Raw genomic sequence first — 18,181 nt, forward strand, 5'->3', positions numbered from 1 at the left:
TTGAAAAGGACAACAAATTTCGGTCATAATGGCTGAAAAAGACGACAAATTTCGGTTGAGTCGATTGAAAAAGATAACAAATTTCGGTCGGTCCCGCTGAAAATAGTAATAAATTTTGGCTGAGATGGCTGAAATTAGTCTGTTTTTTCAACTGCTCTGGCCAAATTTTTTTAAAAAATTTCAGTTGTTATTCATGAATTTTTATTTAGGCTAAGCGAAATTTCTTTTATGTAAATGTCACTTATATATTTTTTGAGTTACATCCTTGTTTATATTCTTCATTGCAATATTGATACTTGAAATCTTCAAAAGTTACTTTAGTTAGTGTAAAATCCTAAAAATCTATGGAGATATCAAGCGATAACAAGAATTACAAACTCTCTATAGAGATGAGTATTGTGTTAGTCATCTAGGGTTTAGGTTTCTGTCTCTATATCTCTCTTTTTGATAGAATCAAACAGATTTAGGGTTTTTCCCTTTTCAGGATGTTTATCTCTCTTCTCTCTCTTTGATTTGATCGAAGGTTTTAGGTCGAACAAGATTCTCTCTTCTCTCTCGAAGGTTTTTAGTCGAACAGGAGGATACTTTCTTCTCTCTCTTTTGGTCCAAAATAGTTTGATGGGAGGGGACCAAAGTATAAATTTGAGATATTTAAAAAAAATGTTTAGCCCTCCCTATTCTAAAAAGAGTGCTCTCCCTATCTAATGCACTGCCTTTGCTAAAAAGTGTTCTTCCTATACCAAAACCAAGATACTATATTGGTCTATTGGCATATTAGATTTCTTACTCCCTATATGAGGGAATGACAGAAATGTAATGAAAATAATTGTGGATTTAGTTAATTTGTGGGGGATTGTTTCCTAAAAAGATCGTGATTCTCATTTGTGATGGCATTACCATATTTATCAAAATTTATTGAAAAATATATCAAATTTTGTGACAAAGTTATGGACCAATATATTAAGAATCCTTATTTTCAAACATTTTCTGAATATAGAAAAACATTTACAAAAAAAAACTAATCCTATCTTAACTACCCTACTGAGGTTTGATGACCAAACTACCCTACTAAAACCAATGAAATTCAGAGTCATTAACAATTAGTGTCTTAATTGTTTTTCATTTTATTAATCTTACATGGGAGTATTAAAATTTTCTACAATCTACTTAATCAATTGGTAGCTAAGTAGTACATGGGTTCTCTCAAAAAAGAAAAAATTGTACACGGTAACACGGGTTTAGATACGATAACAACACAAAAATATTTGATAGATTAAGACTTTGAAAACGACATACTCTATAACTAAAAGGCGTCCTATTAATACTTTTGTCTGAACCGTGATATACCTTCTCCATATTTGATGTGGGTTTGTAATTGCTTGACCAGTTTACTAGTATTTGTCCCACTTTAATAACTTTTGTAATTTGAGTTAATTATTTTTGGAAATTGAAGATCTTAGAGAGAAGTATAATACCATATGAGGAGAAAAAAAAAATAATTCAAGATATTGATTATTTATGCACATTAAAAATACACTCTCCCTCTATAATTTTGTTTTCTATATAAACGTTGTCAGCCAAAGAACAACTTGGTTAGGTTCATTCCCAAGAAGAAAGGAAGGAAAGAATAGAAATCGATTTTCTCTTCTTTCTCTCTCTTTCTCTCTCTAAAAATTACTCCTACAAATCTTGTTCAAGATGAATAGGGTTTTATTGAAAAGGATAATCTCAAGAAGAGATTCAAATCAATTGAAAAATCAGGGTTACTGTTTCTTCTCTCAGGTAGCAGCAGCAGAGAAAACAACGCATCATGAACCATTATCAGTTGATTCTAATAATCATCATCAAGATCATGAAGTTTTGCTTCCGAAAATGCCTTCATTCGATTACTCTCCTCCTCCTTATACAGGACCTTCCGCTGCTGAGATCATGCAGAAACGTAAAGATTATCTCAGTCCTTCCTTGTTTTGCTTCTACAAGAAACCTGTAAGTTAATCCCTTCTTATCCGTCATTCTCTCGTTCTTATCCTTCATTCCGATTCCGATTACGATTCCGGTTTACTGATCCATGTTTCTAGATCTGAATTATAATTTCATTTCGTTCTGGTTTCATTTTATAGTTCTTATGATGATTTTCAGTATATTCAGAATCTCAGATTTATTCATCTGATTCATGATCCGATTTTATCTGAATTGATTTTTTTTTTAATTCAGATTTGTCTTAATTTTAATCTTGTTTTTGTATTATGTTAATGAAAGTAATTAATTTTAATCTTGTTTTTGTGTGATATGATATTAGTTGAATGTGGTAGATGGAAAGATGCAATATTTGTTTGATGAAAATGGTCGTAGATATCTTGATGCGTTCGGTGGAATTGCTACTGTTTGTTGTGGACATTGTCATCCTGATGTTGTTGAAGCAATTGTTAATCAGACCAAAAAATTGCAACATTCAACTGTTCTTTATCTGAATAATGTCATTGCTGACTTCGCCGAATCACTTACGACTAAGTTACCTGGAAATCTCAAGGTAATAATAGTCTTATATTGTTGTTTCAAGTAGGGGTGAGCAGTGGTGGGTTGCCGACCATTTTGGGTCGAGCAGAATCCAAACCAATCAATGGAGGTTTGGCTAAATTGTCTGCGGAACCGAGCCAATAAAAGGCCCAACTGACTCAGTTCGGTTTGGTTCGATTGAGTTTGGTTGATCTGTTCAACCGAGCCGAACTAATCAAAGGGCCAACCAACTCAGTTCGGTTTGGCCCAAAAACCAATCGGTTCCGCTTGGTTGGATCAGTTTAGCCTAAAAACCAATTGGTTTCGTTTGGTTGGGTCGGTTTGGCTGCTTTTTGATCACCCATAGTTTCAAGTTTAAAAATTTTGTATTCGGATTTTGTACTATGTTGTGATTTTATGGTTGGATCTTGTTTGTAGGTTGTGTTCTTTACAAATTCTGGAACAGAAGCGAACGAGCTTGCTATGATGATAACTCGTTTGTATACTGGTTGTCAAGATATTATATCAATTAGGAACGCATACCATGGAAACGCGGCAGGGACAATGGGAGCTACTGCACAGAGTATATGGAAGTTCAATGTTGTACAGGTATATTTAGTTTTATTCCAATTGTTTATGTAGTACTTCTGGTCAGAAAATTCGTAAGCTTATTTTTCTGAGTTGAAGTGGTCTATGCTAGTTCCTTTACTATAATTGAATTGGCTAGATCATGGGATAAGTGATCAGAAAATTCATACTTCTCGTTCTTTCTGGTGTGTACTTCCAATAACCATATGATCATATATCGATAATGAATACGTGTTATTTGAGATCACCTGTTTTGTTGCTTATTGAGGATCAATCATAAAAGGCTGAAAGCAGTTTTGTTTTCGTGGGCCTGGCCTGGATCAGGGTAGCTTTAATATTTGTTAGAGCTTCTGTACTGAAAATCACAATTTACAAGTGGTATGGACTGGTTTTTTTTTATAAGAGACGGTTTGGTTTTAATGCGATATAACTAAGAAGTTGTAACAACAACTGTTAAACTCTTTCGGAAGCTTGATTCTTCTTTGTTTTCATATGTTTTAATCATATGGGTGTTGTTTCAGTTAAAGGTTCACTAATTACACTCTTTTTTGAACTTGCCCTCAGAGTGGAGTTCACCATGCCCTGAACCCGGATCCGTATAGGGGAGTTTTTGGTTCGGACGGTGAAAAGTATGCAAAAGACGTCCAAGACCTAATTGATTATGGAACTTGTGGCCGTGTTGGTGGCTTCATTTCTGAAGCCATACAGGTTCGTTCTTCAACATCATACATCTCCTATACTCTTTTGTATGAGAAATCATCGTTTTATTTCAACTAATATCCCTTTCTTTCGCTAGGGAGTGGGCGGAATTATAGAATTGGCACCGGGTTACTTGCCTGCTGCATACAGTAGCGTAAAAAAGGCTGGAGGACTATGTATAGCAGATGAAGTTCAATCAGGGTATGCTCGGACAGGTGACTTCTGGGGATTCGAGGCACATGGGGTTGTACCTGATATAGTGACAATGGCAAAGGTAAATCATCTCATCTTCTTATTTGGAGTTCCGATCAAAATACTAATTAAACTACATGATCAAATTACTTTACTCGGTTAATATTCGTGTTCACTTGTTGTGATGATTTTAAGGTTTTCAACATATGTTCAGGGTATTGGAAATGGGATTCCCCTCGGAGCTGTGGTGACAACTCCTGAGATAGCTCAAGTCTTGACACAGCGTAGTTACTTTAATACGTTCGGTGGAAACCCTGTCTGTACTGCCGCAGGACATGCCGTTCTGAAAGTAATCGAGAAAGAAAAGCTCCAGGAGAATGCCTCTGTTGTTGGTTCTTATCTAAAAGAACGCCTCCATTCGTTGGAGAAGAAATACGATCGTTAGTTTTTTATCAACCCTAAAAAATTACTCTATAACAACTCCAAATGTATGCATATTTTCTAACAATTTTACTTGTAAAACTACAGTTATTGGGAATGTGAGAGGAAGAGGTTTGATGCTTGGGGTTGAATTCGTTACCGATCGTGTCCTCAAAACACCAGCCAAAGCCGAAACGTTACATCTCATGGATCAGATGAAAGGTTTTACCTCTCTTTTTCTCCCTCTTTTCCTTCTTTCTCTACTATCTATTTGTACTATTTATGCGTAAGTTATAACTTTGGTTTCTTCATTAGAAATGGGAGTACTAGTCGGAAAGGGTGGATTTCATGGGAACGTGTTCAGAATCACACCGCCCCTTTGCTTCACAAAGGAAGATGCAGGTGAGTTTTTGACCTAAAATTTACAATAAGAACTTGTCTCATTATCTAAATCGACGTCTCTTTCGCTAACTTGGATTGTTGTCTGATTGTTTTTGTAGACTACCTGGCGGATGTGATGGATCTAGCGTTGTCCAAGATGTGAAGAACTCTATAGTAGATCTGAAGTTATGACAATGAGTCGTATCTAGTAGACCACAAATCGCTGTGTGCAGATGTCTACCATTGTCGTTTATTTATGTCACATTAACTTGAATAAAGATCTGTAGCATTGCCTAGCATTGAGTTACAGTCCCATGGAGATGATGAGACACCATCTCGATGTCTCTCTCTCTTTCTTATCGCTTTATTATGTTTCAAAACTCGAATAAGGTAGCATTATGCGACTCTATGGATGATAAGACACCCTCATTGTCTCCCTAACTTCATTAGATTTTAATATATTTTGTTCGGTATGGTTCAAAACTTTGTTTGGTAAAAAAAAACACGTTCTCTCCACCTTATACAGTTATACTAGCATAGTGGCAAAGTTTAAACATAACCAAAATTTAAGAAGCAATTCATATATACCTGGACAAATCGTTGTGTATAACAAGGCTGCCGTTCGAAAGAAATTTCTTACGTCCATGTTAATATGGGGTAGCCTAATTGAGCCACCACCATCACCAACCCACCTGCCCCCTCCACCATTGATCATCTTCTCCATCATCCAACACACCTTCTCCAATCCCCATCATCCGCCATGCCTTCTCCATCAACCACCACCATCTTCATCTTCTCCAACTTGAGCATCTTCGTTTTTCTCCATCCATCACCATCTTCACCTCCCCGTCCCTTCCCCCTTCTATTTTTTAACCGAACCCTTCTACCTTCGCCAAAGGTTGCAATAGAAGGGTTTTCCCTTTCTCACAAGCGAAGGGTTTTTTGCTTGGAGTGATTATAGATCATTAATAAAATTTAAGTAGCAACTTCTCATATAGGGGGATAATATTTGTTGCAAAATTTGAATAGCTCATTCATTATAAGTTCCAGTTCTGGATCTTTATATTGTAAAGCCGTAAGCAAAAAACCTCCAGGAACCAAAGTTAACATTTTAGTAGGGTTTTCATCTTAGTGGTGAAACAAGTTAAAAGTTAATGACCCAAATTCAAGAAGCAATTATCCATGTGTATCAATACCAAATGATTTTGTATATTGAAAGATCCAATAAATTCAAGAGAATGAAAATACATAAATTAAGAGATAGAAAATATAAACTAACTTCACAAACATCAAAATTCAGTATTTTGTGATAGAGACAGACACCAAGAGCATAACTGCAAGAATACTATACATCAAGACATGGATTTTATTTTCTTCCACTTAACATACTTTGGCCTGACATTTTAGGGGAGTTGTTGCTTCCTGCATCTGCATTCCCAAGAACATTCAGGTCCTCGAATAATCTGTACGAGGGAACAAATGGTTTTTGCCCTGTAAGCAGACTTGTCTGCTGCCGAGGGGAACTCACCTGTGCCTCTCCATACCCAGTTGCTTGTCCAATATTTCTTCTCGTGGGAAACGAATTATGTGTCTGTAGAGGTCCAGAGGAAGAAGAATTAGCCCGAGATGTCCAAACATCATAAGGCGTTTCTGTAGCAGATAAGGGTCCCTGATTGGAACTAGCAGGAGCAGTTGCCCATGGTGGCAGTGGGTACTTGGATGATTGCTGGGGAGCTTCATGTTGTGAATGAGGCCATGATTGTGGCGGTGGAGGCTGCTGTGGTTGAGGTGATTGCGGTGGATGCTGCTGTGGTTGAGGTGATTGCGGTGGATGCTGCTGTGGTTGAGGTGATTGCGGTGGAGGCTGTTGTCGTTGCGATTGTGGTGGAGGCTGCGGTGGTTGTGATTGTGGTGGAAGCTGCGGTGGTTGGGATTGTGGTGAAGCTTGAACTGGTGGTTGAGATTGTGGTGAAGCTTGAACTGGTGGTTGCGATTGAGTCCATGCTGCTTGCTGTGGTGGTAGTTGTTGAGCCCATAATTGTGATTGTGGTTGATCTGATTGAGCCCAAGGCTGTGATTGTGGTTGTTCCCAAGGTTGTGATTGCGCTTGCTGAGGTTGATTCCATGGTTGAGTTTGTGATTCAGACCATGGTTGTGGCTGAGCTTGTCTTGTTTGAGCCCATGCATGTGATTGTGTAATTTGCTGTTGAGTTTGTTGGTGAGACCATTGTTGTGAATGCAGTGGTTGTTGAGCCCATGACTGGGGCACTGGTTGTAGTTGAGCTTGCTCTTGAGCCCATGGCGCTGTGTAACTGTTGTAAGATACTTGTTGATGTTCAGAGTAAAGCTGGGGATGATATGCGGATGGGGAAACAGGAACCTGGTGCATGTTTTGACTAGAGGTTGATGGAGGTGTAGGAGGTGAGGTAGAACTTGTAGTAGATAAAGTGATGCTTAATAGTTCAATCATGTCCTGTGTCTTTGATATGGTAGCTGCCGACTCTGAAGTAGATTGGGCTGTCAGAACCAATGCATTTGAGTCGGAAGTTGAAGGTGAAGCTGCACCTTGCCCGTCATGTCCAGTTGCCGCACTTTCAGACTGTACCGTACTAATCTTAGTACGCCTGAATCACCAACACATGATGAATCAGAAAAGAAAAAGGAAACGAAAGAGGTAGAACTTATCTGTTGAATGAAATGTAAAGTAATCGCAAGACTCATATTGCAATTCCGGAACTTGGTACATGAAATGAAAAAGTGTGCTGCAAATCTTGCCAATGAATGATACCGAAGTCTATAATAACTTCGATTTTTTGTTCTCAGTTTCAGATTATCCAAATAGATGGAGTTAAGAGGGGTATTGTCATCAAGTCAAGTCAGGTATATCTCTTTCGGCAGGAAAGAGACCATATTTCACCCATCGGCGGTGTATTGATGCCTACATTCACCAAAAGAGAGTACTTCATATTGCTTTACAAAAAAGTAAACATAATTCGGGAGTTTAAATTACCTGCGGGCTAACTGAGCAAAGTCATCATCCTCTTCTTCTTCCTCTTCCAGCAGACTACTCGTAAAAGAAGCAGAAGCAACAGGAGTAGCGTCTGACTTGGGACTGGCTTCTCTTACTTCAGTTGGTACAGGACTTGAATTTCCCATTGCTTCAGTGGGCAGGGGTGAACCAGATTCTATAGCATCATGCTTTGCTAGCAAAATTTGTAAGCTATCATTCAATGCAAGACCTTGGCCAAGAAGCTCTTCGTCCCTGCCACAGAATTGGATGGGTGAAAGATGAACTTGAATCCAATATGTTATCAGGCTATAGTGGTGCGAAAACCCATCTAGCTATCACATTTGAACAACGGAAGGGGAAACTCTAATTCAACTTGCACTAGCAAAGTCTAATTATTCATATTTTTGACAAAGAGCGGGAGAAATGAAGCATCTGGAGAAACTCACCCAGTTGTACCCAACATCTGCACAAGCTTTCTCTGATTAGAGCGACATTGGCTGACAAGATCGACTATCACTTCATCCTTAACTGCCTAAGACAGAGAATTACGAAGATGAGAGATTAACTCACTGCATGAATCTTTTACAATTAAACATGGCATAAAGTAACATCAATTGAAGCAATTCATTCATTTGGAAAAGCACAAAAAGCAAAACAAATTTGGAATTATGAAGGAATAGCTCATTAGAGAGAAGCTGCGAGAATACCAAGCTGCACATACTGTCTACAATTAAGACATCAGAGTGCATAAGCAATCAAAATAATAGAAAAGCATTGACATACCTTAGAATCGTTAGGATTCACAGCCTGTAGCATGTCAGTTAAAAGATCTAGAACACTTCTCATCGACTCCAATTTTGAGAAACTGAAAAGAGTAGGAAGGGTCAAGATTTAGGCCAAACCCCAAATAGAAGAACACCGGGAAACTGAGTAATTGTGCATGACTAATAATAGATAGCAACAAGGCAAAACAAGTTGGCAGGCGAATGCATCACCTCAAATTTTCCATTTCAGATGTCAGTGCTTCATCGAGCCTCCGTGAAGCATCACTTGGCATTCCATAGCCAGCCATAGAATTTCTCGGAGTTGGATGTGCAACAGGCGGCGTCAATATTGGGACTGCATCTTGTGAGCGCTGGGGGAACCCCACTCCAGATCGCTGCCATTTAAACCAACCTCAATGTCTTATTATTGTTTCATATGGACTTATAATTCGACTGAGTACTTTTTTATGCATGATACACAGCTGGTGGATAATTATCAGAGAGAGCAGTTACAACTTCTAGACCTAAAAATCCCAGCTCCTAATTAAAAGCCATACACATCTTTCACATAACTATTCCAATTTTTACACTTAAATCGATTATGAAGGTGGTTAATACAAAAGAGGGTATCGGTGCAAATGCATCCTCAGGAATTTCTGCAGAAAGTCGGAGAATGTGACCTCATTATCCAATAAAGCCAATAATAACGCGAGGAAAGTGAAAAGAATGGACCGTCCTAACTTAGCTGTAAATCATGCACTAAATGAAACTAAAGCTCGAAGTTTCAATAGATGCTTACCCTTAGTTCTTCATAGGCCCAGTAGTACTGTGGATATTTTCCTCTAGCTCCACCAAATGCTTCTTGCCAAGAGTCTATCAATACTAAAATTTTATCCCTAACATGCATATCTCCCTGTTGAGTACAAGATTGTTTTATAAACCCCATTCAAGGGGAAATCCCAATAATGAACATAATGAAATCTATAATAAAGTGAGAATAGTATTATGAGTCCGAGCAATTAAGTGAGCCATCAAATACAAAACTTACGTTCTTCCTAACAACTTTAACCATCTCCTGGAGAATATTCTTTTCAGCAATTTGAAAATGCACGTTATCGCCACAGTTCTTTATCATCGTCTCTAAGAGCTGCGGGAAAAAAACTGGAAGCCTCAAAACACAGTGACAACAATACCAATTCATGAAGTGGTGATACACCCAAGCATCCTAAGAATGACTTTACTAGTCAAATCACTAAACGATAAATTTGCGCAATTTAATCAACCATTTCGAGGAACACTACTCCTACCATATGACACATTCATGAGCGTAATATGAAAAAACTTGTAAAATGCATACCGTCAAAGCAAGAAGTTGAACTTTGGGGTTCTTATGTTGTAAACGTTTCTTCAAAACTTTAATTACATCTTTCGCTTGCCTGAACAAATTCGAATCAATACCTTATCAAACTACCATGACATAACAAACAAAACATTCAATATTCAATAACATACCAAGTTCACCGAAAATTAGCAACTAACAAAATCAGCTGAAAAGCTAATCTAGCTCTTGTAATAACTACATCTTTAATTTTAAAATTATGTGGCTTGTCGTGATTATTGAGTCAATGCATCTGAATCATCGTTAGCACGATTGACAACAAGCCACATAAGATTTGTACCTAGAGTCTGCCTAGTTTTTCTTGTTCCCTGCCACTTTCTCGATCAAAACAAACAAATAAATGAAACCTATAATCAACCATATTTTCCTAAAGACCATAAATTTATCTTATTATTTATTTAACTTAATATAGGTGTTAATGATAATAATCAACATATATTACTTAAACCCAAACTTTAATTTATTGAGATAATTTTGAGAATAATAATAATAAAAAACACAATTTTTTGATTTAGATAGAGAAACCCTAAAACAAGAGACTTGAATTGTAAAAAGAACAAAGAGGGGGGATATGGGTAGGGAAGAGATTAAAGTACCAGCGAAGAGAATTGATGGAATCGCAGATGTCTATGTTCATAGTCCAATCAGGACCGATGAGAAGGTCACTTGTTGCTTTCTCGACTCCAACCGTAGCTGATGAAGAAGACATCTTCTTTCTGTCTCTCTATCTCTATGAACAGGACAGAATAAAAAGAAGAAGAGATTTTTTGGTTTCTGAAGAATTAAGAGAGAGAGAGAGGGAATAGAAGAAATTCTAAAAAGTGATTACAGTGATGAAAATATTCTTCTATGAAAGAAAGAAAGTAAGAAGAGAGAGAAAGAATGAGGATAGAAAGAGAGAACAGAAAAAAATATAAAATTGAAAAATACCCCCCAAAAGGGGGAGGGCGTGTTTAAAGGGAGCTTCTGGCCTGGAGCTTCTCCACTTCAAAATTATTTTAAAAAAAAAAACTCCATTACTCTCTCATGTCTAATGGAACACCCAATTCACAATCACAAGAGCATCTCCAATACAAAACTCAATCTCACAAATTAGTGTCAGGTAAGATTTTAAAATTTCGTGATGCAAAAGATTCAATTTGAATCTCTAAGATAATGTAGAGGTAGTTAAGAGCATCTCCAAAGTTCATGTCAACGGAAGTGTTTTTGTCTCTTCCTTTCTGAATGGAAGAGGTTTTGACTCTTCCTTTCGACAAGGCTAAGTTTGTGGTCATCCAATTCAAAATCAATTGGCAATGAGCGGAGATTACCTACACCTAATATTCTTGATTGTTAGATACTCATTCTCTCATGTGGGACTATTCTCACACATTGTTTGATGAAAGCAAGGAGTGGCTGCTCCTTCCGATCCCACACAACTGATGCTTGTAGATTCTCAAAGTTCAGAGTTTTGTATTAGAAACATATAAGAATTGAGGATTTTTACTTTTGCCACCAAAATGTCAATCGGAACTTGACAAATAGGACTAACTAAGATTTGCTTGAGTTTTGCATTGGAAATGCCCGTACCCAATGCAAATATTGCTTACATATATTTGGGAAAGATGATATTTGAAAAGAAGTATGTAATTATTTTGAAGATATATTTGAAGACTCGATTTTTATTGGAGAGATTTACTGTTTGGACCCCCTTTCATATAATTCACTTGCTGTTTGGACTCCCTTTTTCCAGAGTTCTATTTTGGACTTCATTTTTCAAAAAAAATAGTTAAATATAACAGTACAACAAAAATCTTGAGATGAAAAATACTATTTTACCTTAAACAAACGAAAAATACGATTTTACCCTCAACCTAACCTAACCTAACCCATCCTATTTTTTAACCCTAATGTTAACTAACCCTAAACATATGACCCGCGAGTCCAACCCTAGGTGATTGAACCCGATTCCCATCTAAATTCTAAAAATCGATTGGAAGAGGGAGGGAGTCCAAAACCGAGTTTCATCTCCTCCATCTTCTTCGATTCTCTCTCTCTGTAGCTGTTAACAAAAACGAGTGGGAAAAGGAAACCATCGATATTATCAAGCTTGGAGGCCATGATTTTGTCACCACTTTCCTTCAATGTGATTAGCTTTTTCTCTGTTATTTAAGATCCAAAATCCTCTCTCTCTCGAGATGACTAGATCATTCTCCCTCTAACTTCTTAGATTCATAACAGGAATCTCTTCTGATTCTGTTATATATTTTTTTAACTTACGAAAGAAGTTAATTGACGAGGAACTTACTGATCTACTGATTTTTATGCTAGAAATATTATATGAATCGATTAGTTACTTGGATATATGTATGGATTTCATTGAGACGAATTTGTTACGAGTCTTGTATAATTCCTGTGATAAACATCAGCTCTTAGGAGTAAGAAATTAGAGTCATGTACAGAAGAAGTGACCTAATTAATTTAGGATTTAAAATGATAACACTACGGATATGGATGATTTGAGCAAATAAAGTCATTTGACCTAATTTGAGGTTTCACACAGGCTAACGTGTCGTTTGGCAACCCTAAAATAAGTTATTTTTTTGCTTATTTAAGTAGAAAAGTCAAAAAGCTAGTTTGAAACGAAACCGACTTCATTTAAATTAAAATTTGACTTTTTTTTTAAGTTAAAATTTTTGGCTTTTGACTTCAACGTAAAGTAACTTTTCTTTGAGACATGCATGAATTTTACTTGACGAATTTTTTTTTGTCTATCTCCGCTCTACTACCACAACTAAACTTCTACCATACCATTCTACCCTCACCACCACCACAACAAGCATTGCACATCCCCCACCACCCTACCTCAACTACCACCACCACACCTTAACCACCACCACCTTAATCACCACCTTCGTACCACCACCACCATACACTATCACATCTCGACAATAACCACTTCGTAGCTTCACCACTACCACCGTCACCTTCACCACCACCACCACCTTATCTTCACTACCACCACCACCACCGTTGTACCTTCACCGCCGCCACCACCACCACCACCACTGTACCTTCACCGCCACCTACATATCTTATCTACCACCTTTACCACCATCACCGTACCACCTCCACCATAACTCTGTCACTATCACTCACATACCTTATCCACCACCACCACTACCGTATCTCAACCACCACTGTATTTCCACCATCACCACCACTGTACTTCCACCACCGCCATACTTCCACTACCATCGCCACAATCATACCTCCACCACCACCGCTGCCACCATCATACCTCTCTACCACCACCACCATCAAACCTCAACCACCAGCACACCCCATAACCATACCTTAATGGCACCGTCACTACCATTAATATCACCACTACTTCGCATACAAGAGTAATCGTGGAAATCATAAATAAATTCAATTAAAATCAAGTATCTCTATGAAAAAGAAAAATAAAATTATCAAAAGTAAATTGAGTTACCAAACTAACTTTTTTACTTATAAGTAACATTTTTACCAAATATACTTTTGAAACTTTTTTACTTTTTTAAAGCAAAAGAACTTCTACTACAAGCAAAAGTACTTCTACTTTTGGTTTCCAAACGACACCTAAATAGGCAATTGGTGCTTAATAATGAGCTATTTTCGGATGGGACCCTCATGATCACACACAGTATCTCTGATCTCTCTCACTCTCTAAAGCTTCAAATGGGACCTTTAATGGTGATGGCACGTGAAACCGCAATACACTTAGGTGGGATTTCACGACCAACCAATGTAAAGTCGGGCCAGACGGGTCTATGGTCTGATTATTCGACCCGTCATATCCGTACACGTGGCAGCCATCTAATTGTCTGGTTAAATAAATTAGGGAGTCTTAATTGCAATATGGATTATATGAGGGTAATTTAGGAATTATCTAAACTGTAACTTCAAAAACGGAATATTCTTTTTTGATGCTGTCAAAAGAGAGTCCAAAATGCAATTCTGAAAAAAGGGAGTCCAAACAGCAAGTGGATTATATGAAAGGGGGTCCAAACAGCAAATCTCCCTTTTCATTGGTCTAAATTCAATATTGATTACTTAGACAACTTGAAATATGGACACTCTAACACTTAGTTTTAGGATCCGTTTGTTACGCGGACATGTCTGAGTAAGAAAATCCAACTTTTCTTAATGGGTAAGAAAGTCATTTGCTTTCACATGTGAATTGAATTTTTTTGATGTTTGATAGGAGTGTGGGAAAACCAGGGGAGTGCCTTTAGAATTCGGGTTCCTCTTCTCCAGATTAATACACAGGTAGGTAGAGAGAGAAAGAGTAGGGTTTTAAGAGTGAGTTTCATTAATTTAGGGTTCATTAAAAAAAGTCGATTTTCCAGGAAAGGATCTTGCTTGGTTGATAAACATGGTAGTAATCTTGCTTGGTAGATAAACATGGTAGTAATCTTGTTTGGTAGAGAAAGTCAGTTTTGCTTTGGATGAACAAAGAATTATTATCTTTCTTTGTTCTTAGAAGGCTGAACATCCCAAATTCTAATTCCTTTCCATAAACCCTAACTTCATAATCCTCCAAAATCCTTAATTTCATAAATTTTCAAATATAAAAACCTTAATTTTAGACATTCCAAATCTGATTTCAAAATTCCCCAAATTATAGAAACCCTATATTTAGAAATTCCCAATTTCAGATCTTCTCATTTCTAGAAACCCTAATTTCATAACAACAAAAAAAAGCAATTCAGACTCAATTATTGTACAAGAACAAAAATCGGGTCAGTGACTTGCCTCATTCTTGATATACATTCGATTATGGTTGTTGATGGTTACTAAGTTACTAAGATTGAGAAAGATAATTGAGATGCTATAGAGAGAGAAAGTTCAAGAGATCAAGAGAGAGTTGTAATCTGTTGAGAAGAAGATAGAGAGAGAGAGGTGAGAGAGTTTTTCTTTTGTTAAAGATGACGAGATGGTTTTGTTGAAGGAGGAGAGAGAGCAGGTTTTCTTTTTTTTCTTTTTTTTTTGAAGCCAAGGGAACCATTTCCATTAATAAGTGATAAAATCACATTGTTTACATGGATGATACATCATTTATTTCTCTCCTCTGAAAACTTCATGAGAGTTACATACCTTTAAATGCAAAGTGCCTCATGAAGAGAAAGAAATGGGACTAGACACTGACTCAAAACAAAAGACCCTAAAGGCCGACAAAAGATCCTAAAGATCGTGAATGAAAAGACCATAAAGGCCGACAAAATATTACAGTAAAATAAATACAAGAACCACCGCCTTCTTGCCGAAAAACCGTCGCCGTCACCGGAAAACTGCCGCCGACACCGGAAAATCGCCGCTACCGCCAGAAAACCACTTCCGTCACCGGAAAATCGTCGCCATCACACCACCATAGAAATCACATTACCACCACACCACGTCTTGGTTGACCACCACTTTTGATTTCTACTTCTCCCAATTTCGTTCTGTTTCTGAGAATTTGATTTTATATTTCATATCCCAGACAAAGAGAAAACTCACAAGTTTGAAAATCCAATAATGAATACGATTTCTCGGTCTCTTTCTCTAGATCTCTTCTCCAAGCAGAAGATTCTCACTACTAGAAGATTGTAACAGTTGATGCTTCATCCACTCGTCCTAAAACTCTTCATCCATGATAGATTGAATCTTGTTGGGGTTTTGATCAAAACTTCCAGAGATTATAATCTAGGTTTTTACTGTCTATGTAACCCCAATTAAGAGAGATCCAATATTCATTTGCAAGCAAAGAAGAAACAATCAAACAAACTTCATTAACCTAGTATGCAAAAGAAAGTGCAGGACGAATATGTAGTTACTCACGGACTATCTACAAGAAACTATATAAAGAAAAACTTACGAACTACTAAAGGTAAGAGGGATCCGGCGAAGGGAAGACCCTTCGCCGGACGGAAATCACAGATCTGAGAAAAACGGTTAGAGAGAGATTTTAGAGAGAGAGAGAGGCTTCTTCCCTTAGAGAGCGGGTTTTCTGGGTGAAGGTGGGAAATGGGTTTGTCCACCTTTTTGGTGGGAAAATAAATCAGCCTCTTTTGTCACTTTTTTTGCCCATAAGAAATCCACTTTCTTACTCACAATGCTCTATCAAACGGCAGAAAACGATTTTCTTACACACTTTATAAGCGTATCAAACAGACCCTTAGGATTTTTCCACGTGAGTACAATTAGGGGGTACTTTTAGGATTTTTCCATTTGGAAGCCTATAATTGTCTGTGGAATTCAGATCCACACATTTGAGAGCCTCTCCGAATGTCCAAGACATCCAAATCCAGACATTTGAGAGTCTCCGAATTAGTTTGAGAAGCTTACGAATATGAAAGTCGAGTTTGGTAAGTGAGAAAGACAAATTCGAATTGGTTGAGTAGCGGATGTAACCCGTCGCACCTCCTTTGTGACCAATGGAGCACTTCGAGCATCTCCAATGCAACATTCGATGTTAAAAACTATGAGTGTCACATAGAATTTTAATTTTTTTTTTCTTAAAGCTCTCTTCAATACAAAATTAAATTTGGATCTCTAACATGATATGGAGATAGTTAATTAAAGATATCTCAAGAAGACATTCTTGACATATCTTTAATTGTCCAACTCATCGACATTTGAATTTGAACTAACTACATTTGAGCTTGACAGGGAGGAGGTTTATTCATATTGTCAATCGAAATAGACAATTATAAAACATAATATGATTATCTCCATAACAAGTACATCAATTTACCAAACAAGAAAGTTGATCAAGTTAGATTAATATTCTTGCTTTGTGGGAAACAACAAACAACCACCTTCAACAAGACACACACACACATTGACCACACAAACACAAAATGAAGATGGAATATGTCACTTAACCTAGGTTTTCAAGATCTCTTTGCTTATTTCAGTCATCCCCATCTCTATCTTCATTAATCTCATTCAAAATGAGAATCAAAGCAACAATAAAAGCATAATCTACATGAGGATAAACAGTAACCATGAAAGTATCCTTACCCATTACTATACTCTCAACACTATGTTTCTTATGCATTTGAGCTATTATATTATTTGAATCTCCAAGATAAATAGCACATGATCTCTCAAACCAGTTACCCTTAATCTTAAAATCACATTCATCTTCTTTCTTATTTGATGCTAAAAAGACATGTAACTCTGTTTTGAATTGAATCAATGAAGATTTCTTCACACTAAATAACAAATCTTTCACATCTGAGCTATCTCCCCTATAAACTTGCCATCTTCTGTGTGCAGTCAATACCTGAAAAAAAAAAAAATCCCCAATTTGGTCGTACAAAATAGATAGAGATCTTTAAAGGGGAGATGGAAGAAGAGATTAATTAACCTTTTGTTGGAGAGAGATGAGAGGATTGCCGGCGGCATCGAGAAGGATACGACGATCACGGAGACTAAAGTAGGTGCCTTTAACTTTGAAGATGATGTTTCCGTTAACATCAAGAACGCCGAAGTTACCTTCTGTTAAGGTAAGGACTTTCTTGACGATAGTTAGATCTATTGGGTAAGGTGCAGAAAAATGAGGAGATATAACAACTATTGGATTTGGTAATGGTGGATTGCCTGGGTGAGTCATCGGCGGTGGTCGCGGGGGATATTGTTGTTGATCCATGATCGCCGGTGGTACGTATCGATAAAACTTAGAAGAAGTGGTCGATTGGAGAGATTAGATCAAAATGAGGTTTTAGAGAGACAGAGGCTAAAGGTTCTGTGACAGGTGTGGCATTAAGAGGGTTGCATCTGGATTCGTTAATGAAGACATGACATGCACACTATGTTCAACAGTGCTACTTGACAAAATACGCCCAATGCTCTAAGATGGACATCTCCCCAACCATTAACCCGAGTGCTCAGAATTGGGCCTTATCTGTTGTCCCTTCCAGTGAACAAGGCAATGATAAAGTGCCTTCTATGGTTCATAATAACAAGATTAGTAAGAGGAAGGAAGCAGACCACCTTATGGAGCTTAAGGTTGAGGAGGGGGAGTATCATAGATCAATGACTAAGAAAGTCAGAGAAAGAGGCTCGGGTGAGTTTGGAGAAAGCAGTAACAGTGGTATCAGGAAGTACAAGTCCATTATCGAATATGATTTAGCTCAGGCAAACCTTCCTAATTGGTATTTCTCTCCACCAGAATCTATTGACAGTCAAGAAGAGAAGAGGCGTCACATCTTTGCAGACTCT

The 18,181-nt window shown here is 37.4% G+C and overlaps 3 protein-coding genes across 3 annotated transcripts; 1 reads left to right on the plus strand and 2 right to left on the minus strand.

Moving 5' to 3' along the window:
• Positions 1-1,067: 1,067 nt before the first annotated feature.
• On the plus strand, positions 1,068-5,259 carry LOC147565371 (alanine--glyoxylate aminotransferase 2 homolog 2, mitochondrial-like). Its single transcript, XM_086651854.1, has 9 exons — positions 1,068-1,986; positions 2,300-2,530; positions 2,935-3,105; positions 3,649-3,792; positions 3,881-4,057; positions 4,190-4,415; positions 4,504-4,617; positions 4,711-4,797; positions 4,896-5,259. Exons 1-9 carry the CDS (start codon positions 1,699-1,701, stop codon positions 4,937-4,939), a joined length of 1,482 nt encoding a protein of 493 aa, XP_086507980.1. The 5' UTR covers positions 1,068-1,698; the 3' UTR covers positions 4,940-5,259.
• Positions 5,260-5,961: 702 nt separating this feature from the next.
• Positions 5,962-11,236, minus strand: LOC147565372 (TOM1-like protein 7). The gene is made up of 9 exons (XM_086651853.1): positions 10,546-11,236; positions 9,908-9,986; positions 9,599-9,697; positions 9,350-9,463; positions 8,782-8,945; positions 8,570-8,651; positions 8,233-8,318; positions 7,787-8,038; positions 5,962-7,400 (listed from the first exon to the last, which is right to left on the minus strand). Exons 1-9 carry the CDS (start codon positions 10,656-10,658, stop codon positions 6,143-6,145), a joined length of 2,247 nt encoding a protein of 748 aa, XP_086507979.1. The 5' UTR covers positions 10,659-11,236; the 3' UTR covers positions 5,962-6,142.
• Positions 11,237-16,662: 5,426 nt separating this feature from the next.
• LOC147565373 (protein LURP-one-related 10-like) lies at positions 16,663-17,768 on the minus strand. Its single transcript, XM_086667647.1, has 2 exons — positions 17,328-17,768; positions 16,663-17,243 (listed from the first exon to the last, which is right to left on the minus strand). Exons 1-2 carry the CDS (start codon positions 17,607-17,609, stop codon positions 16,869-16,871), a joined length of 657 nt encoding a protein of 218 aa, XP_086523773.1. The 5' UTR covers positions 17,610-17,768; the 3' UTR covers positions 16,663-16,868.
• Positions 17,769-18,181: the final 413 nt, after the last annotated feature.

The sequence above is a fragment of the Eschscholzia californica genome, unplaced genomic scaffold (assembly GCF_041429995.1).
Source record: "Eschscholzia californica isolate CP2 unplaced genomic scaffold, dmEscCali1.0.p SCAF_1, whole genome shotgun sequence".
NCBI lineage: Eukaryota > Viridiplantae > Streptophyta > Magnoliopsida > Ranunculales > Papaveraceae > Eschscholzia > Eschscholzia californica.